Below are 21,481 nucleotides of genomic sequence, written 5' to 3' on the forward strand. Positions count from 1 at the left end.
CAAGGGAAAAGTCGACCAACCATGAGTATGGAGAGCGTGAAGCGGCGCATACATGTTTGGCATGCCTGGCTGCCACAGCCAGGGGTATTTTGGGAGATGATTGTACTAAACTTAGATTTTGTCGTCTAGTCGACTCTGCTTGTATTTATGTGTTGTAAAAATTTCTAAACAGTGTTTTGAGATCCCAAATGTTAAACGCTTTATGATTTTCAGCAAATGGAATTATTTTCAAAGTTTATGACCCTGTTTATGGTTTAATTACACGTTTGTCTTAAAATCTCGATTAGCGAGCTAAATGCACATTCTAAACTCACCTAGTAACGACTCTAAGGATGTAGGGCGTTACAAGTAGCCTCGACGATTGATCCCAATACTTCTCTAGTAATAATTCAATGCCTCAAAGCATCCGTCGAGGCGATCTTCGCCTAGGTGTTGAGGCATTTGTGGCCCTCGAGGAAGCCTCTGTGGACCAGGCCTTTGGTCGAGCCCTCTCGAAGGTGCTATTGGTAAGTATTTTTCATTAGTCTTGTGTTTAGTCCATTGCTTCTACTCATATATGATTTTTAGGTTTTTGTAGGGTGTGATGGCTCTGACCCATACTCCCCCTCGAGCAAGGGCACTCGCTGCAAAGGCCTCGGTGGATAAGTTCTGAAATATTGCAAAGAAGAACAAGGAGGATGATAAGAAAATAGATAATGAGCTGGTTGGTAAAAACATTGAGATCGAGCTGAAAAAGTAAAGTTATTCAAATCCTGCAGGAAAATGAGACAAGGCATACATGCCTTCTTGTCGAACGCGACCAACAGTTGAAGGATAATGACTTATGCAAGCTACCATTACTTTAAGAGCCTCTTTCAAGGTAGCTTGCGTACATTCAGGTCCTACCGTATGTACCTTTAGTTGTACTAGTTCTTTCCCAACGAGAATTTCTCTAGCTTGGCAAACTTGGGAACTCTGATTAATGGGATCCACAAAGGTCCCTCACACAACTTTTCGTGTTACACAAGGCATCATAAGGACGTGAACTGGTTTTTCTGGGATGTTGTGTAAAACCCTTCTTCTAGTTCCAATTATTGATTAAGGCTTATCAACAAATAAGCATGCATTTATAATACGTGCATTCGTGCAGGTCTATATTATTTATAATAGATAATCCCTATTGATATATAAAAGAGTAAATTATGGTTAAAATGTCAAATGTTTTCAAAATATTGTACTTTTATACTTAATTTTTTTTTTTGCGGTAAATATAATCAATGTTTTTAAAATGTTGCACTTTTATACCCAAACTTTTTTTTTTGCGGTAATTATACTCAATGTTTGTAAAATGTTGCACTTTCATACCTATTTTTTTTTATTATTTTGAAAAATAATAAGAAAATTAAGAAAAAATATATGTTTTTAATTATCTTTTAAATTTTAAATTATTTTCTTTTTCTTATTATTCCTCAAAATAACTATTTTAAAATTAAAAATTTATAAATGTTTTATTAAAATTAATAAAAAAAAATGATTAAAAAAATAATTTCATCATTTTAAAATATAAGTTTTAAAAAAAGTGAAGGAAAAATATACGTTTTAATTATTTTGATTAATTTTAAAATCTTAAATGATATTTTTTTTATTATTTTGAGAAAAAATAAAGAAGTAAAAATAATTTATAATTTAAAATGTAATTAAAACCCTATATTTTTCTTTCACTTTCTCAAATAATAAAAAAAAATAGATATAAAAATGCAACACTTCTAAAACATTGAGTATATTTACCCTTTAAAAAAGTTTGGGTATAAAAGTGCAACATTTTGAAAATATTAGGTATTTTAACTATCATTTACTCTAGATAAAATTATGAATAAATAGGATTTTTGCATCCCAAATTATTACCATTTTCAAATCGTGCCCCCAAACCTTTTACATCGTTAAAAATTCTCCAAAACTATTACCACTACTAAATTGTGTCCCTTTGTCCAAAATTCGGGGGCACGTTTTAGTCGTTGTAATAGTTCAAGGGCACAACTCTACAATTCAATAATAATTTAGGAGACACAATTCTATACTATAACAATATTTCAGAGGGTGTGAAAAAGTTACGTGTCAATTCCTCACTATGTCATATCACCTCTTTTGGATAAGGAGTTATGATTTGGTAGTAGTAATAGTTCGAGGAAAAATTTCAATAACGCAAAAATTTCGGAGGACGCGATTTTATAACCATCTCCAATGGATGATGTATAATTTGTGATAAATTTGGCCCAAAATATATATTGCACGCCCTGGTTTTCCCACGGGCTGATTAGAAGGTCGTGCCTCGGATTAGTCAAGTTTAGTCCGAGGCGCCACAGACCGAGGATATTAGCTCGCCCAAATTGCCCAGAATCAGAAGGCCGAAGGTCAGATCAGGGGAGAAGCTCGTATTACGAGCTTCTCATGGCACGGGCTGCCCACGAAGCTCTGACCCTCTACGAAGTCAACACACGCAAGATAAACGTGCGTATATCTGACATCACGTGTCCGATATCCCCCTGACTTCTCGAATACGCAGCAAGAACGTGCGTATCAGACACCCACAGCTGGATTGGGCCGTGCGGCCCATTCTCTCCTTCCATGCTGATTAGACCACACTTATGTGTCAGGTTTAGGAATTAATCATGAATGTCACAGAGTTGATATGACAAATGGTAAGGTCACGGGATGACCTCCCTACCAACTTCCAGGTGCCTTCTCCTATAAATATGGAGACCCTGGGAGTTGATAGGGGTTGGGAAAAATAGTCTTTGAAGAACTATATACTGTGTAAACCAAATACCCAGAAGATATCAATAATATTGACAAGTGGAGTAGGAGGATTTTAACCTTCGAACCACTTAAAAAAAGTGTCTCGAGTCACCTAGTTCATCCTATAAGATTTCATATCTGTGACGGTTCTACTTTCAGTACTAGTCCCTTTCTCTTCTCTTAATTACCTGTTGGCGAAGAACCGCGTCAACAGTTTGGTGCTTTCATTGAGAGCAAGTTCGATTAGTACTACCACCAACATCCAACTATGGTGACTACCCGATCCAGACATGGCAACGAGGCAGAACAGCAGGATGGGCAGGAGGCCCACCATGTTGCCATTCCTGATGAGAAAATTCCTGAAGTCCAACAGAGACCAGGAAAGCAGTCGGCAGGCCAAGACGACACTGGTAGTTCAGCGCCCCGGCCGCCTAATCCGGACCCATGTTATTATACTGCGGTGGAGATGGAGAATGATCAGCTGAGGAGCCAGTTAGCAGCCGCTAGTCAGCAAATCCGAGATATTCTGGACCGACTACCCCCTCTCGCAACCAACGTTAACGTTGGAGAGAGGCAAGGTGAGGCTCCTAAGTCTCGCCGAGGTAATCGATCCAGGCGTAGCCATTCGGATAGGCTCCCTGCAGCCAACTCCACCCCTTCATCACACCATCAGGAGGCAAACTTCAGGGAAGTGCCTAGAACCGGACAGTAGCAATACAGCCGTTCGGTTAGGACGTCAACTCCTAGCTCTCAGCCTTCCTCGAGGACGCCCAGGAGAGATCGAGGAAATTCCCGAAGAAGAGCCGGGGAGGGCCAGCGACGACAGCCCGTCCCCGAAGACCGTCATGCGCCTCATCCAGCTCGCCCAGAACGAGATCAGCAAGCTGGCAGGGCCGAGAGGCCCCCACCAAATTTGATTCGTCCAGATGGAACTAGGATCGCTTCCCCAGTCAGGCATCCTCCTTCTCCAATCAGACATCCGTCTCCTCAGCCCGTCCGGGACATCCCGGCCTACGAGGGTAGTAGGGGAGACCCGCCATCAGCTGGGCTTTCCCGGCGCAGCAGGGTGCCAGGGGAAGGATCAGGTCGTAGCCGCCAGAGACGCACCCCGAGCCTGTCCAGCAGGAGTCACTGGACCGGTAGTCGACGGAGTAATCTCTCGGGAGGAGACCTGCGTCAACAACTAAGTTCGGCACAGAGTCACCAGACTACTCAGGGGGGCGACCTTCGAGACCGCCTCAATTCTCACAGAGAAGATCGAGTTAGGGATGGTAGCCAGGCCCGCTCAGTGGGAGCCCGATCCGAAGTACGTAACGGAGGGAATGTCCCAAATAACCTGTCTCAAGATAGGGGGGGAAACAACCCACCTAATATGTACAACGGGTCCGGAGTTGTTGAACAGCACCGGAATAACCCAGGATCTCAGGACAAAACCCTAGAGCACCTAACTCAAATGGAGGAACTGATGAAGAAGCTCCTATCGGAAAAAGAAAAAGACGAATATGATTCAAGGGACGAGATGGAACTCTTCGCCCCCAATATAGAGGCAACGGCATACCCTTCTGGCTTTCGTATGCCCCACTTGTCAAAGTTCAACGGAGACGGAGACCCGTCTGACCATTTAGGGATGTTCAACACCCTAATGATGGCCCATAACATCGGCCCGGAGCTGCGTTGCTTGATCTTTCCTTCCACACTGACTGGGCCTGCCAAGCAATGGTTCAAGCAGAGTAAAAGGCAGTCAATCAGCTCCTGGAAGACCTTTTCGGCTGACTTCAAGAGGGCATTCCGTGCCTCTCAGGCCGCCCGAATCCAGGCCGATTCCCTAGCTAACGTGAGGCAGCAGCCCGGTGAGACGCTGAAAGCCTACTTGAGCAGATTTGCAAATGTCGCTGCTCGAGCAAGGGACGCTGACGATAGCTCCAAGCTCATGGCCATGAGGACCGGAATCCTAGTCGGCGGAGACCTGTGGAAAGATATTCAAAGGAGGGGAGTCAGCTCGGTTAGCGAATTCCTTAACAGAGCCCAAGAGTGGATAAACATAGAAGAAGCTGAAGCTTCAGCCGCAGGGACCAGCCAGGTCCCCGAGAAGCCCGCTAGGACGGGGACGGAGATCATAGTGGCGACTCCTAACGTCGCGCAGAATAACCAGCCCGGTGGTGGCAAAAGAAAAGGGCATGGTGAAAATAGCCAACACGGCCAGAAGAAGAATAAGTCTGTGGATAAATTCAAGCCCGTGTTCACAACTTATACCGAGCTCACCCAGTCCAGGGAAAATATTTTCCTGGCCAACGCTACTCGGGTCCCCTGGAAGAGGCGGGAGCCATTGAAACACCACAAGGGAAAGAGAGACGCTTCCAAATTCTGCCGTTTTCATAACGACGTCGGGCACAACACCGACGACTGCAGGCATCTCAAAGATGAAATCGAGATTCTCATCCGAGCAGGCCCCTTGGCGCAGTACTCGCGGAACAGGGTCCCGGCAAGTCGACCCGTTCCGGAGGTCCCGGCCATTCAGCCCGGGCCTCGGGTAGATCAGGACGTCCTTCCCCCCGTGGTCGAGGGAGAGATATCCACCATTTCTGGAGGACCACACATGGCTGGCACGAGTAGGGGCGCCCAGAAGAGGTATGTGAATGAATTAAAAGCTCACAACGGAGCGGAGTTCGCCCCGGAGCAGCGTCAGTCGAAACATCAACGATTAGAGAAACAGCCGATAACTTTCACGGAAGAAGATGCAGGCCATGTCCAATTCCCTCATAACGATCCTTTGGTTGTAGCAGTCCAGCTCGCTAACCGGAAAGTAAGGAGAGTGTTGGTGGACAATGGGAGCTCAGTGAACCTCCTATTTTGATCCACCTTAGAAAAGATGGGCCTGACCGTCGCCGAGCTAAAAGCGACCTCGGTGATGCTGTATGGCTTTTCGGGAGAAGGATCAGCAGCGATAGGGACGATCGAGCTGGTGATCACCCTAGGAGAAGAATCTCGAACAGTGTCCAGACTACTCGAGTTCGTGGTCATTGACTGCTCCGCTGCCTACAATGCCATCTTGGGCCGACCTACGCTCATAGCTTTCGAGGCTATCACTTCGGTCCGGCACCTCGCCATGAAGTTCCCTACTTCAGTAGGGGTCTGTACTATCAAGGGCGATCAGCTCGCTGCCAAGGAATGCTACAGCATTTCTATGAAGGGAAAATCTAAACCCGGGCAGCTAACGATGGCCATTCAGGGCCAAGAGGAATCCCAGGGACCCAAGGCGGCCCCTGAGATTGAAAAACCTCAGGTTCCCAGAGAAGAAGAGCTCGCCATAAGTGAGGACGTTGACCCCCGGATAGGCGAGGACAGGTCCGAGCTCCAGGCTATTGAGGAGCTCGAGGAGGTGAATATTGATAAACAAAACCCATCACGAACGGTTAAGCTCGGAAAGAACCTCTGTGACAAAAGAAAAGAGGAGCTGACTACGTTTCTGCAGAGAAACCTAGACGTATTCGCATGGTCGCACGAAGACATGATAGGGATCAGTCCGAGCGTCATCATGCACACGCTCCACCTAGATAAAAGCGTCCCTGCCAAGTCTCAAAAGCAGAGGCGTTTAGGGACGACCCGAGCCGAAGCCCTTGAAGAAGAAGTAGCCCGGCTCAAAAAGTGTGGCTTCATCCGCGAAGCCAAATTTCCCATTTGGGTTGCCAATCCCGTGTTAGTTCCGAAACCAAACGGGAAGTGGCGGACCTGTATCGACTTCTCCGACCTGAATAAAGCCTGCCCCAAGGATTGCTTTCCATTGCCGAGGATCGATCAGCTGGTGGATGCCACGGCGGGGCACGAGCTAATGTCCTTCATGGACGCGTACTCAGGCTACAATTAGATCGCGATGAATCCGGCAGACCAGGAGCATACCAGCTTCATGACCCCGACTAACGTCTATTGCTATAAGGTCATGCCGTTTGGCTTGAAGAATGCCGGAGCGACCTACCAAAGGCTAGTAAACAGAATGTTCGCGGACCAGATCGAAAAAAACATGGAAGTGTACGTCGATGACATGCTTGTCAAGTCAAAGACTGCCGACAACCACGTTGCCGACCTGGAAGAATGTTTTAACATACTGCGAGAATATGGCATGAGGCTCAATCCTCAGAAATGCACTTTCGGCGTCGCATCGGGGAAATTCCTGGGTTTCATAGTAAATACCCGAGGAATCGAGGCAAACCCCGACAAGATCAGGTCACTGCTCGAGCTTCCTTCCCCCAGGTCGTGAAAAGATGTCCAAGGCCTCACAGGAAGGGTGGCAGCGCTCAACCGGTTCATTTCCAAGTCAACCGACAAGTGTCTGCCCTTCTACAACCTGCTCCGGGGAAACAAGAAATTTGAGTGGACAGTGGAATGCGAAAGCGCATTCCTTGACCTGAAAGCGCATTTGGCTGAACCACCTGTGCTATCCAAACCCAAGGCAGGAGAACCTCTTTTCCTCTACATGGCCGTCACTGAGGACGCAGCTAGTGCTGTGCTGGTACGAGAAGAGGATCAGGGTCAGAAACCAGTCTACTACATCAGCAAGAGACTCCTCGGAGCTGAATCAAGATACCCAGTGATGGAAAAACTGGCGTTCTGCCTAATCACGGCCTCACGAAAGCTCAGGCCGTATTTCCAGTCCCATTCTGTGCACGTCATGACCGATCAGCCTTTAAGGCAGGTTTTGCAAAAGCCTGAAGCATCGGGACGTTTGCTAAAGTGGGCGGTCGAACTCAGTCAATTCGAGATTTTCTATACTCCCCGAACTACCAGAAAAAGTCAGGCCTTGGCCGACTTCGTGGTGGAATGCACGGGATTCCAGGAGAATCCATCGGAAGAATTACCTCAGGTCGCCCCCCCACGTTCGTCGTGGAAGATCTTCGTTGATGGTTCATCTAACGAGAGCGGCTCCGGGGCCGGAATCATTCTGATATCCCCCGAGGGACATAGGTTCCACTCGGCGCTAAGGTTCGGGTTCAAGGCGTCTAACAACGAGGCAGAGTACGAGGCTTTGTTGGCCGAACTTAGGATAGCTAATGAGCTAAAGGCGAGCTCTGTCCAGTGCTTCAGCGATTCCCAGCTCGTGGGCGAATACCAGGCGCGGGGACCCAAGATGGCTGCCTATTTGGCAAAGGTAAAGTCCGAGCTGTCTGCGTTTGGGCGAGGGTCGGTCGAACAGATACCTCGGGAGCAGAACGCCAACGCAGATGCTCTCGCCAAACTCGCCACCTCGGGGGAGACGGAAACCCTGGGGTTGGTGCCTGTAGAATTCTTGGAGAGACCAAGTATAGAAGGAGATCGGGCAGAGATTGAAATGATTGACATTAGGCCGACATGGATGACTCCCATTCTTGAGTATCTCGTCGAGGGCAAGTTACCCGAGGGGCGTAACGACGCACGGCGAGTCCTTTATCAAGCTCCTAGATATACTATAGTCGAGGGAGTGTTATACCGACGTGGGCATTCCCTACCTCTCCTTCGGTGCGTTCTTCCCAGTGAAGCGAAGGCCATCCTGCAGGAAATTCATGAAGGATTCTGTGGGGACCACACTGGGGGGCAGAGCCTGGCCGTAAAGGTTCTCAGGCAAGGTTATTATTGGTCGACTCTGTCCAAAGACTCAATCTCGTATGTGAAAAGGTGCGACAAGTGCCAGCGATTCGTTGTGGTTGCCCGAGCTCCTCCGGTCGAGCTAAAAATGATTTCGTCTCCTTGGCCATTCGCTGTCTGGGGAATAGATTTAGTAGGCGCCCTGCCCACCGGAAAGGGCGGGGTCCGTTACGCCGTGGTAGCCATTGACTACTTCACCAAGTGAGCCGAAGCAGAGCCGTTGGCGACAATAACATCGAAAAAAGTGCTAGACTTCGTGGTTAAAAGCATCATCTGTCGATTTGGCCTACCTAAGAAGATCGTCTCTGATAACGGCACTCAATTTGACAGCGACCTGTTCACCGAATTTTGCGAAAGGCACGGGATCGTGAAAAGCTTCTCGTCCCTGGCCTATCCTCAGGCGAACGGCCAGGTCGAGGCTGTCAACAAAACTCTAAAGGCAAGCCTCAAGAAAAGGCTGGATGAGGCAAAGGGGGTCTGGCCATAACAGCTCCCCCAAGTCTTGTGGGCATACCGGACCTCGCATCGGACTTCTACAGGTCACACTCCTTTCTCCCTAACCTTTGGGAGTGAAGCAGTCCTCCCCGTGGAAGTTAAAGTCCTGTCACATAGAGCCCGGTCTTACGACCAAGATAGGAACCATGAGCTCCTATGTCATTCGCTAGACCTTATCGATGAAAGGCGAGAAGATTCACAACTCCAACTCACCCATTACCAACAAAAGATCACTCGCTACTTCAACACTAAAGTCAAAAAACGTACCTTTAGCGTCGGCGATCTGGTCTTAAGAAGAGTTTTCCTGGCCGGGAAAGATCCCAGAGAGGGGGTTTTAGGACCGAGCTGGGAAGGACCATACCAGGTCATCGAAGTCATCAAGGAGGGAACTTATAAGTTAGCTCGACTTGATGGAGGGGCGATCCCGCGAACTTGGAATGCCATCCACCTAAAGAAATACTATCAATGATCCACTTGTAAGGCCTGGAAGGCCACTTTCTATGTATAAATAAAAATCAAATGTTTCTCTTTATTTGCAAGTGTGATTTTAAAGTAACCACGAAAGACCCTTTCCCAGTTACTTGGGGGGCATATGGTACCTGGATATAACCAGGTCTCCTTAACGACTTGGATGTTGATTCTTATCTATGGATAAGGGTTAACACGAACTAAGTCCTATCCTAGTTTTAACCAGGTCATAAAACTTAGAAGTTAACTAAAATTTATTGACCGTGGTTCTTCTTTAAAGAGCTCAGGATATGGATAAAAGTTGACGTGGACTAAGTTTTCAAAATAAGTTCCTGGTTTTAACCAGGTCATAAAACTTAGAAGTTAACTAAAATTTATTGACCGTGGTTCTTCTTTAAAGAGCTCGGGATATGGATAAAAGTTGACGCGGACTAAGTTTTCAAAATAAGTTCCTGGTTTTAACCAGGTCATAAAACTTAGAAGTTAACTAAAATTTATTGACCGTGGTTCTTCTTTAAAGAGCTCGGGATATGGATAAAAGTTGACGCGGACTAAGTTTTCAAAATAAGTTCCTGGTTTTAACCAGGTCATAAAACTTAGAAGTTAACTAAAATTTATTGACCGTGGTTCTTCTTTAAAGAGCTCGGGATATGGATAAAAGTTGACGCGGACTAAGTTTTCAAAATAAGTTCCTGGTTTTAACCAGGTCATAAAACTTAGAAGATAACTAAAATGTATTGACCGTGGTTCTTCTTTAGAGAGCTCGGGATATAAATAACGGTTAACCCGAACTAAATTTATAAAAATAAAGAGATGAAGCGTAGCTAAAGGCATGAAAAAATATATAAGTTGAAATTGCAAGGCAAATCGTCTCGAGGTGGAAACACCTCATGAAAAAATTACAAAGACAAAATAAAATAGTTCAAAATGCTCAAAGAGAAGTGTCCTAAGCCCCATCAGTTGGCCCTTTGGAGGTTGCGGTCTCGCCCTGCTTCGCCACGACGGAGGCCTCTCCAGTCTCCGAGGGAGGTACCTCTTTGTTTAGTCGGGCTTGGAGCTTCGGCAGCAAAAAAGCCCAGAGGTCCGACGGCATGAAAGAAAAGTCCGCATCCGGGTTATGGGCCCAGCAGTGATAGAACAGGTCCTGCATGGACTGCTCCGAGATGGCCCGCTCAGCTTCCAAGGCGGCCTCCAGGGCAGTCTGGGCCTCGGTCTTCGCTGCCTCAAGATCTGCTCGCGAAGTGGCAAGGGAGGTTTTAAGTTCTCGGTTCTCGGAGCGGCTCCTCTCTAGCTCGGCCTTCGAAGCCGCCAGCGCATCTTTCGCCGCATGAGCTTCCTGGAGGGCGGCCTGGCGCTCAGCCTCCATCTCCTCGAGCTTAGCCTTGGTCCTAGCGATACCTCAATGAGCGGCAGCAATGCCCTGCGAGAAAGGAATGATAAGTTGGCTAAGCAGAGAAACAAGGCATTGTGCAAGTGTTACAGCTTTAAAAGAGTGGGGCAGATTACCGTTAGGGTCATGTCCAGCGAAGACTCTATGACTCGGACCAGGCTCATTGCTTCAATAGCCCGGAGATCCTTCTCTTTGAGTTTGTAGAAGCGGCCGACGACATAGCTCGCCGACTCATACACCGTCCCCCGGAATGCTTCTGGGATCCTTCCAAGATCCTGGGGATCGACCGGGATGCGTACGTCTGGAGTCCCGACCTCCAGTACCACGTTCTGGGTGGCTGGTGGAGACCGCTGGGGCGGCGGGGGCATGTGCCCTGCTCGGGCAACAGGGAGGATCGTCCCCTCGACCTGGGATGGCTGGGTCTTTCCCTTCTCCTTAGCCGGGGATTTGGTGGAGGTCCCAGCCGAGCTCTTGGACTCTCGAAGCCTTTTCAACCTTGGCCCCGCTGGGGGGTTCCCGCCAAAGACCACGCCCCGCAGATTACCTCCGGGCTGAGACATCTCTTCTGCCAAGGACAAAAAACATGGTTATTACAGGTATCCAATCATACAGAAATAGAAGCGAAAGTTTAAAAGCAACAAGTAAATGAATGCTAAGGGAGCCCTACCCCCTGAGCTGGAAGAACCTAAGGCGATTCTCTCACGAACTGGCGCAGGTTCTAGGTTCGGTTCTGACTCGGGGCTGGACTCCTCTACATACTGCCTAAGCCCCGGAGCATAGATGCCCCTCTGGAGCGACGGCCACGTGCGTAAGTTGGTTCCATACTCCTCAAAAATGATCGACCTAAAAGATAGGGTGTTATCTACTACTACGTGTTGTGTGTACAACCAAAGTCCCACATTGGCTAGAAATGGGAAGGATCTTGGGTATATAAAGTTGGACACCATCTCCATTAGAATGAGGCCTTTTGGGAAGGTGCCCAAAAACAAATCCGTGAGGGCTTAGGCCCAAAGCGGACAATATCATTCCAATGGAGAAATAGATGGTGTCCGACGGTCCTTACAAGTGGTATCAGAGCCGGATCCCAAAATTAGCCGCCAAACAAAGGAGGTGAAGCTTGCTGCTAGAGCCATCAGAGGTTCAGATCTGATTCGAAGGGATTTCGAATCTAGCTGGTGAAGGGATTCATCTAGCTTACTCAAGGGGATCTTGAGTGTTGGAATCGAGCGATTCAGGTATTCGAAAGGATTTCGAATCTAGCTGGTGAAGGGATTCATCTAGCTTACTCAAGGGGATCTTGAGTGTTGGAATCGAGGGATTCAGGTTTAGATTTGTAATCGTCTGAGGGGAGGCAAGGTGGTCCTTTGTTTGAGGGGAGGATTGTTGGGTGTACAACCAAAGTCCCACATTGGCTAGAAATGGGAAGGATCTTGGGTATATAAAGTTGGACACCATCTCCATTAGAATGAGGCCTTTTGGGAAGGTGCCCAAAAACAAATCCGTGAGGGCTTAGGCCCAAAGCGGACAATATCATTCCAATGGAGAAATAGATGGTGTCCGACGGTCCTTACACTACGGTACCCCTAGGCCGACTCTCTTGGTGATCCAGCATGAGCCGGTCAACACAATGGAGGAGGAGTGTGTCCAGGTCCGAGTTCCTCTCGTGACGATGGACGATCTGCCTAGGATTGAACCTAACCAGACGGGGGTCTGCAGTGGCCCTATCTACATTCTTAAATAAGTAAGGGTTACCTTGGCCAGAAGGACCCGCGACTGCTCCGGATTGGACCCTCTCCTCGCCCATCCTCTGGGCGACCTCAAAGGTCCTCTTCCTGTTCATCACGAGAGGAACCTCGTCGCCCTCCTCCTCACCTTCATCGTCGGCAATCTCCTCCACAACGGTCAGTCGGTTGTCGCGAGCTGGGGGCGGCCCCCGGGGCCTCTTCAAGTTCAAAGTCTGATTTGGGAAAATCAGCTTGCAGTATACCATCGTCTCGTCCGTCACGAGCGCGCGATAGTCTTTCTCACTGGGGGGCAAGCTCGCCAGTGTTTCGTATTGACCCCCGAGGGTCGCAGATTTTTCGGTCCTCGCGTAGATGGCTGCAAGAATGGGTGAAATCAGAAGTGGAGTAAGGGAGGAGCTAAAACAAAATAACCCTTAAAAGGCGGGCTGAGGTCAAGGATCACTTACGAGGGTGATTAAAGTAATGATGATCGCAATTGCGGAACCCAGTTGACATGAAGAACTGGTCCTTGAAGTCATTCGGGTGGCTTGGCAGCTCGATGACCGCCGCCGTATTAGGGAAACGGGTTAAGTAATAGAACCCGTCGCCTCGCCCCCGCTGGTCCGGGCTGGCTTTGAGGCAAAAGAAGTATAGTATGTCGGCAGGAGTGGGGACCTCCCACTCATGCCTCTGAAATAAATACCTCAACCCCGCCAGCAGACGGTAAGAGTTGGGAGGGAGCTGAAATGGGGCCAACCCCACATAATTCAGGAAATCAGCGAAGTACTGATCCAGGGGGAGGAAGGCCCCTGCCTTGAAGTGTTCACCGCTCCAGGCCGCGAACGACTCATCGAGCGGCGTGCAGCTCCGCTCACCCTCCGCAGCAGGTCGGGCAATTACGGAGGCCCTCCCCAGGGGAATGTTGTGGTTGAGGAAGATTTTGGTGATCTTTGCCTGGTCGGTTACCTTCGAGACGATTCTCTCCGCCTCGAAAAACGCGTCGGGGGCAACCTCGACCTTTTTTTCCACGGCCGGCCCAAAGTGGGGAATCGGCGAGCTAGGCACCACCGCCTTTCCTTTCTCTTTCTGGGAGGCCGAGCTTCCCACGTTCTTCTGGGGCAGATTCCTCTTCGGGGCCATCTGGTCGCCTATCGAACAAAAGAAACACTTTAGAAAAGGCGACCCAAGCGGGAGGACGAAGCAATTATTCGTTACCCAAGCTGAGGTAAGCCCAGCCCGGGGGAGAGTGGAACCACGCAGTACAATGAACACGCGCCTATGCCCTTAACAGATCCCTGATTACTCGGAATTCGTGTGTCAGGAGGTTCAGAGTAAAAACTTGCCTTGGGGGGAAAGTTTCAGCAGGCAGAACGTTGCAAAACCGCTTTTGAGGCGTATTCCCTAAGCTACCTGGTTTTGCACCCAAAATTTCTAGAGATCCTACCCAGAAATGGTTCCTGAAGGAGCATTTTGAAACCCATGCCCCAAGGCGATTTCCTACTATAAGAGTGCCCTAGTCTAAAAAGGGCTGTCACCCTCCATACCCACGCAACCCAGAAACCCCATGCATGCGACTACAGTAAAAATTTTCTTACCTAAGCTACAGTAGCATATTTTCAAAACGGACAGGGTCAGAAAACTTACAGTGTATTGCTGGATGATGAGCGAGAGTGTTGCGCTGGTGAGGGCTTCGTCGGTGCAGTGGCTTCCAAAGCTTTGGAGAAACTTGTGCGCCTAAGCTTCCTGAACAAGGAGAGTGGGGGCAGCAGAGGTGAGGGTTTCGTTCTTCGGAAGATCAGAGAAAGAAGAAGGAAATTTGAGAATTTTTTGAATGAAAGGGTGGCCCGTGCGTAGGGTGGCCACCCCCTTTTATACCAGGAAAGGATCACGTGTAGAAGACCCTTGGGTGACCCTAGTGAGGGATCCGAGGCCTTCCACTCGAAACCTGAAGCGATGGCTGGGCAATAGGCTAGGCCATTAAATGCGGTTCTCGTAAAACGTACCGTCGCCACCCACGATGTTCCACGTGTCAGACGCCTGCGAAAAGAATGGAATGTGAAGGGTTGTGGGGAAAGTCTGAAAGCCCCTACTGTGGTCTCCTATATATGACATCACGTACCACGAGCAGGAGCTTGGGGGGCAGATGTACGCCCTGGTTTTCCCACGGGCTGATTAGAAGGTCGTGCCTCAGATTAGTCAAGTTTAGTCCGAGGTGCCACAGACCGAGGATATTAGCTCGCCCAAATTGCCCATTATCAGAAGGCCTAAGGTCAGATCAGGGGAGAAGCTCGTATTACGAGCTTCTCATGGCACGGGCTGCCCACGAAGCTCTGACCCTCTACAAAGTCAACACACGCAAGATAAACGTGCATATATCTGACATCACGTGTCCGATATCCCCCTGACTTCTCGGATACGCAGCAAGAACGTGCGTATCAGACACCCACAGCTGGATTGGGCCGTGCGGCCCATTCTCTCCTTCCATGCTGATTAGACCACACTTATGTGTCAGGTTTAGGAATTAATCATGAATGTCACAGAGTTGATATGACAAATGGTAAGGTCACGGGATGACCTCCCTACCAACTTCCAGGTGCCTTCTCCTATAAATATGGAGACCCTGAGAGTTGATAGGGGTTGGGAAAAATAGTCTTTGAAGAACTATATACTGTGTAAACCAAATACCCAGAAGATATCAATAATATTGACTAGTGGAGTAGGAGGATTTTAACCTTCGAACCACTTAAAAAAAGTGTCTCGAGTCACCTAGTTCATCCTATAAGATTTCATATCTGTGACGGTTCTACTTTCAGTACTAGTCCCTTTCTCTTCTCTTAATTACCTGTTGGCGAAGAACCGCGTCAACATATATCAATGATATATTTGGCTCACTTTTTATATTTATACTCCAATACACAAAGTGTAAACTAGTGGAAAAAATCAATATAACTATTAATGTTTATTGAAAATATACAAAACAATTAATTTTTTTTATTAAAAAATAAATTAAAAATTAATAATTTATATTAAGTGGCAAAGAAATAATTAAAAAATATAATATTTATTGTGAACTAAATTTTACTCGTAACATAACTTTTAGCATGCGCCAAATATGACACATGTTTTAGACTATGGAAATTTAATTTTATGAAAATTGCTATACACCACTTTTATAATTTATAGTACTCAATTGTAGATGCTCTAGATTGGTATTCGTCCTTTTTACGAGGACCCATTCCACTACGTGCTTGCGAGCATCTACTTTATCTAATGAATGTTATCATTATTAGCTACTCGAGTGCATACAAAACTTGTTACGAAGCTACTTATTGAGTGTTGTCTCTACAATGATATGATACACGGACGACATATGAATCATCCTAATGGATACAATGTACTTGTCAACCTGGCTGATCGCACACCCTATACTCTCAACAATATTTATATAAAAAAGTAAACAATATGTACAGCTAAACATTACACAGTAAGGTCACAATTTGTTCCAACCAATTCATTTCAGATGATACTTATTATAGGAATTCTCAGCGATAATAGAATATGCAAAAGGTATCCAGTACAGAAATATAGGCCCCCTAAAAGAACAAGAGTTCCGCAACCATATGTACGTCATTAAGAAATACTCTCCATTACAAATACTTCTAATTATGCATAAAAAATTATTACCATTTTACAATAGAATATCATGTTAACGAATCTTTAACCAATACAGACTAAATTCTTTGGCATGATTTCTTTCCTCCTGCAACTCAACATCGCATCAAGGCTGATATTCGACTTGGAATTAAGGTTGGGAGTTATAAACAAGGGCAAAAGCTTGGCTAGTAGAATTATGCAATTGTAGTGGGGAGGCAATGTGAACAAATAGCGCAAACCAACTAGCTATAACAGTTTATATCATGAAACCCCCCCCCCCCCCCCAGGAAAGCATATAGAAACTCTCCCATCTGAATACGAATTTACTATTCTTTTTTATGAAAATTTGATAAGGAGCGAGCCCAAGTAATCTACACCTAGCTGACAACTTACAGACTCCTCTCTCTGCACCAACAATATCTTCACTAGTTATTATTGTTCTGGCTCTGTACAGGAGCAAATCATGCAGAAGGACTTGATGACTGCTTGTTTTTGCTTGAACATGAACACTTGGCCTTTGTGTCTGAAAGTGTCTGCAACCAAAGGTAAAGATATTTTCGTTCAAAAGAAAGAAAAGTAGGCTGACATTCAAGTTGAAGGGATCAAGAATTAGATTTTTCTTTGTACCTTAACCTCTTTCTGCAGGTCTTTAATATAATCAACCACCAACTCTAACATATCTGCTGTGTTTGTTTGCTGTCAAGAAGAGAAAAAACAATTAGTTTCATAAATTAAAAGCTATTAACACGAGACACATTTGGGTTTAGAATGTCTCAGCTACCTTATCCATGTTCGGGCATAGATCCTGCAATCTCCTGATTCTTTCACTAATCCGAGTTCTTCTATTCTGAAATTTACAGTTGTCTTAATATTTTTCCAATGAATCCAACAAATAGAGCAACTACAATTATTTACCTGTTTAATTTTCTCAGCATAGCTTAACATTTTCAGCATAAGCATTAAATTATCATTTTATCTACTAGATTGCTTGTTCAAGAATCCATGGGCATGTTGGATATCCTTATTCGAAGTTTCACACCAATCCTATGAGACTCATTACGCAGTCTGATTGTGTCAAAATTTGGCTTTCATCCTTCTTTAAAGATGAAAACATACATATGTATCACTTCTTGTTTTTGCCTTTGTTTATGCAACAAAAATATCAGAAAAGCATTTACCAAACAGTCTTGGAAATATAGATTTTGGTGTTTCTAAACTTTTTTTTTTCTTTATCCAAACCATGTAATAATTAATTTAAATGACACTGAAATGTAAATCTACAAGAAAATATAGAACAATGGATTCTTCTTACCCTCTCTGCAATGCTTCGAGGATGAGTAGCATAGCCCCTCTTGGCTCGCATTTTGCAAGGAACAGAACCCTGAAAATGCAAAACTTTTTCTCTAGGAGCCATATCAAAAGTCTTTGGCAAGCTCAAATGATGTGTCAAACCACGGCTGCAGTTTCCAAATTCCGTGCTCTGTTGAAATATAACATCATTTATATTGAACTTAACTATAATGGTGGAAATAAAGAACATAAAACACACTAGCCCCAATAGTTACCTCCATTTCAAATTCACTTGAAGTAGAAAACATCTTCACATCATTGTGATCTCTGGACCTTTTGAGGCCACTGAATGCTGATTCATCCCAAGAATCCGTTGGGAAATTTGAGATGTACTCATTACCATTTTCTATTCCCACTTCCTCACTCCGGTTCTCAGAAATCTGAGGCATACGCCTTGAGCATGAAGCTGACCCAGATGAAAAATTCAACTGACTATCGACTCTAGAGCCACCTCTCATCGCATCAAAACCTATTGTTCATTAAGATTATTAGAGATTTACTTTAGAGCAAGACAAAACAATGGAAGCATGACCAATACATCAAACTAGTCAAATAAAGAATCAGATATAAGACAAACTATTCTCAGATGCTAGAGCGGAGAAGAACCCAGCTGGAGAGCTACTTTGCCGAAGAAGATTTGAGCGATTATCATTCGGAGGACCCATTTTAGGTTGAAGCGAATTTCCCAATCCCTTAGAGTTGAAAACACCAAACGAGCTCTCCAAATTAGAGTCCACTGAATTCAGGCGATGTATGCTATGGATTTGTGGAGCTTCAGAACAACTTTTGGAGTAGTCCTTAGGCTCCTGCTTCATTGAAGATCTCTCTCCGGAGTTGTCAGATTCATTACAAGCTGAAATGAATCTCTCTAACATGGTCTCCACTTCGGGACTCGAGGATCGGAGATCACGGTAATCCTCCTCAGATCCACCGTCCACAGCATCGTTATCATTATTGCCACTGTTTTCCATAAGGGTCGACAGAAAGGAGCCCGGAGCCGAGCAATAACGCGTCAAAGTAGAGCTCTGTTGTTGAATTTGATCGAAGCTTAAATCCATGAATTCTGGGTAGTTCTTTCCCATCTCTACCTCTGAACGCTTGAAATTCGGACTGTATAAAAGACTCATTGAAGTACCACTCTTCCACCAAAATATAATTATATATATTAACGCGTGTGTATAAATACAGTACAAGTTCACAAGCTGAAACAAACAATTTATTGAGCTTAGAATCTCTCTTGGACTTTGTTTCAAGAAAATAAAATTGGGAAAAAGATAACAGAGGTGTGTCAGTGAGACACGATAGACCAAGTATGAAGTTTAAGCTTGATTTTGTTTATTAGTTTTAGTCTAATTTTTAAAAATATGTATATATATATATATAGTATGTGTTGAGGAATTGGGGAATTGAGATTGAGAAGTAATAGTAGGAGAGTAGTAAAGTAGACTAGAATCCAACACCCGGTGTTTCTCCACTCCACATCTGAATCTGATCATCATCTCCTCTTCCTATATTTATCCACCCCAAATTATAAAACCAACCTCGAAATCTCGTTGTTATTACGGAAAGAGCCATTGGAGAGTGACGTACTGTAGTCGACGAGAAAGTTCGTCAGCCATTAGAGCTGACCAAATTATCCCCGATAACCTATTTCCCATTACATTCCTATCCATCTTTTTCTTATCTTTTTTTTTTCTTTTTTTTTTTGTTTAATAAATAAATCTTATTCTTATCTTAAAAGCCCTTCACAACGCCGATATTCATTTATGTTTTTGTCGAAAAGCGGTACTAGATATTCTTGTAATTTTATTAATTGAAAAAAATTGAAAACCTCTTTCTAACTAACTAATTAACTAATACGAGTACTATTTCAAAATAGAATTTAACTTAATTACTATTTAGTTGATTTTTTTCTTTTTTTTAAAAAAAGTGGGATAGTTAGTGGAGGTTAGACATATAAATAGCATAGAAAACGTAGCTTAAGGGCCAAGCAACTCTAGTTCAACGCGGAGAGGTGATTTGGGATTGTTATTATTTGTTAATGCAAGTGTGGGGACTACCCAGCTAAACGTAGCGTGTCCGATGCCTATGTGGGTGGTCTTTGGGTCAAGGCAAGAGGCAATTCACTCTATTAGGACATTAGGTGCATGCATTTTCTCACGCACACCTTCAAATCATTTTTTTCTGTCCTTTTCACTAGTACTCTTTTTTATACCACAAACTTCTCAACTTGCCCTAATCCATTTCATAATATTAATCTTTTTATCTTATGTAGATTCACAGAATTAGTGTTGCTCCAAGTAGAAACATAGTACTTCTTTCTGATTAGTACCTTTCTTTTTCAGATAATGATGATGATGATGATGATTATTATTATGTCTACTTGTTCTTTTTTCTTTGGGAGACAAACACAATCTTTATCTATATTATATGCCTTTCTTACATATCCAAACCGTTCATAAAAAAGAATGCATTTTTTTTCTTTTTTCTTTCTTTTCATATTAGTATTTACTAGTGGATAAATAGGACAATATTCTTGAGTCCGACTCAATTTATTATTGACCTAAATTTATTGATACTACAACCCAATTCATATTATCTTTCAACTTAATTAATTATAGTTGTTTTTCACTACTACACTTGATGACAATAATTAAAATGTATCAGTATGACCAATAAATGTAACCATTATTTGTGTCCAGAAAAGGAGTATAAATTTAGTTTGGTCCTGATGTTTCAAAGAAATCAGAAAAAGGAAAATGAACACAAAGAATTAATAGGTCAGAGATTTTTTTTAGAAATTTAGAAGACTTTTTCTTGCCAAAATTATGATATTTATATATTTCAATAAATATTCAGCAAAAGTATATATTTTCCATAATAAATATTTTGCTTGAAATCTCACATGGGTCGTGGTTCAAACTACGGCTTCGTGAGGACAAAGGGTGGATCGTGTTTTATCCACTTGGGGTTTTAGGTCAACGAGTGAATAAGCTTTAAAGAAAAGGAGGGACAATATTATGTATATATAATATACATACAGTGTTATATATATTGAATTTGACAACAATTAATAGACAAAAGGACAGGAGAGAAGAGAAGGTCTTCAGTCAAATAAACCATGCATAATAAACAGCTGTTAGTATTAGTATATACCAAAATATGTACAAAAGAGTAAGACTCATTGATTATTTGCTTAAAAAGTCTTCTAGCCTACAACTACAACTACAACTAAGATCAAATTTAATAAGGATTATATTATACTAGTTAATTAATAATCCAATAATTTGTGCCTCTTTAGACGCTTTTTGTTTTGGTACTTAGTTTAGACCAACGTGTTTCCCGTGTTTTTTCATTAAAAATAAAAACTGCATTCATGCTCTGCAATCAAAATGACGTTCAATGTTGAATTTGAATAAGTATGGTTGACATTTATTTATTTGTCTTTATTTAATTTATGTGGCTGATACTTGATAAATTGACTTTCATCCAATGTCAACTCATTCAAGTATAAATTGGTGGTGGGGAATTAATTATACTATTAAGCTTTCTAGCTTGATAATATTGACTCTTAAATATTTTTACAGTTATTATGTGTTCATACTAAAAAAGTTCTTGATTACTTTGTCATAGTTTGGTAAGTTCGCCGACTTAATCTGTGTTCACACTACATATATACTTGGATGACTTGAAGTTTTTATTTCTAGGGGAAAACAGATTAACAAGAACCAAACTTAGGAAGAGGCATTTTAATATTAAGCACTGAGAATACAACTGATGGATAGCCCTCCTTCGAAATATCTGAATCATTACAAGGTAAAGCATTTTTAATAAAGAATAGCAATCTGGCAGCGTTGAGACAATCAGAAGCTATATGAAATCTATGTAAATTCATTTCAGTAGCAGGTTTAACACCCTCCAGAATTGCATTAAGTTCCATTGCAAGCGGCTTTAAGGACCTTCTATTGAAGATGGACTTTGTAGCTCTAACTCTTCCCATGTCATCCCA

General features: G+C 44.1%; 2 protein-coding genes across 5 annotated transcripts; both read right to left on the reverse strand.

The window, feature by feature from the left end:
• Positions 1-10,175: 10,175 nt before the first annotated feature.
• On the reverse strand, positions 10,176-15,453 carry LOC133799391 (uncharacterized). Of its 2 annotated transcripts, XM_062237416.1 has the most exons (4): positions 14,344-15,453; positions 12,936-14,211; positions 10,861-12,844; positions 10,176-10,774 (listed from the first exon to the last, which is right to left on the reverse strand). In XM_062237416.1, the coding sequence occupies exons 2-3, from the start codon at positions 13,606-13,608 to the stop codon at positions 12,312-12,314; spliced, it is 1,206 nt and encodes a 401-aa protein (XP_062093400.1). In that variant the 5' UTR covers positions 13,609-14,211; positions 14,344-15,453; the 3' UTR covers positions 10,176-10,774; positions 10,861-12,311. The 2 variants fall into 2 exon arrangements, with proteins under 2 accessions (XP_062093400.1, XP_062093395.1); XM_062237411.1 differs by having other exon boundaries at positions 12,936-15,453.
• A 500-nt stretch (positions 15,454-15,953) lies between these two features.
• LOC133799400 (transcription factor bHLH130-like) lies at positions 15,954-18,961 on the reverse strand. 3 transcript variants are annotated; one of them, XM_062237421.1, is made up of 6 exons: positions 18,050-18,960; positions 17,688-17,941; positions 17,435-17,602; positions 16,904-16,969; positions 16,750-16,818; positions 15,954-16,655 (listed from the first exon to the last, which is right to left on the reverse strand). In XM_062237421.1, exons 1-6 carry the CDS (start codon positions 18,597-18,599, stop codon positions 16,584-16,586), a joined length of 1,179 nt encoding a protein of 392 aa, XP_062093405.1. In that variant the 5' UTR covers positions 18,600-18,960; the 3' UTR covers positions 15,954-16,583. The 3 variants fall into 3 exon arrangements, with proteins under 3 accessions (XP_062093405.1, XP_062093409.1, XP_062093412.1); XM_062237425.1 differs by lacking the exons at positions 15,954-16,655; positions 16,750-16,818 and having other exon boundaries at positions 16,904-17,218; positions 18,050-18,961; XM_062237428.1 differs by lacking the exons at positions 15,954-16,655; positions 16,750-16,818; positions 16,904-16,969 and adding an exon at positions 17,081-17,262 and having other exon boundaries at positions 18,050-18,961.
• Between the last annotated feature and the right edge of the window lie 2,520 nt (positions 18,962-21,481).

Source organism: Humulus lupulus, chromosome 1 (assembly GCF_963169125.1).
Source record: "Humulus lupulus chromosome 1, drHumLupu1.1, whole genome shotgun sequence".
NCBI classification, from domain to species: Eukaryota; Viridiplantae; Streptophyta; class Magnoliopsida; order Rosales; family Cannabaceae; genus Humulus; species Humulus lupulus.

Bases quoted from the DNA above. Each gene is read 5' to 3' on its own strand.
- LOC133799391 (XM_062237416.1), bottom strand. From the start codon at position 13,608: ATGGCCCCGAAGAGGAATCTGCCCCAGAAGAACGTGGGAAGCTCGGCC. The intron at 12,845-12,935 runs GTAAGTGATCCT...CCATTCTTGCAG, and splicing joins TCATTACTTTAATCACCCTC to CCATCTACGCGAGGACCGAA.
- LOC133799400 (XM_062237421.1), bottom strand. From the start codon at position 18,599: ATGAGTCTTTTATACAGTCCGAATTTCAAGCGTTCAGAGGTAGAGATG. The intron at 17,942-18,049 runs GTTTGTCTTATA...AATGAACAATAG, and splicing joins CGCTCTAGCATCTGAGAATA to GTTTTGATGCGATGAGAGGT. The intron at 16,970-17,434 runs GTAAGAAGAATC...TGTAAATTTCAG, and splicing joins CTCGAAGCATTGCAGAGAGG to AATAGAAGAACTCGGATTAG.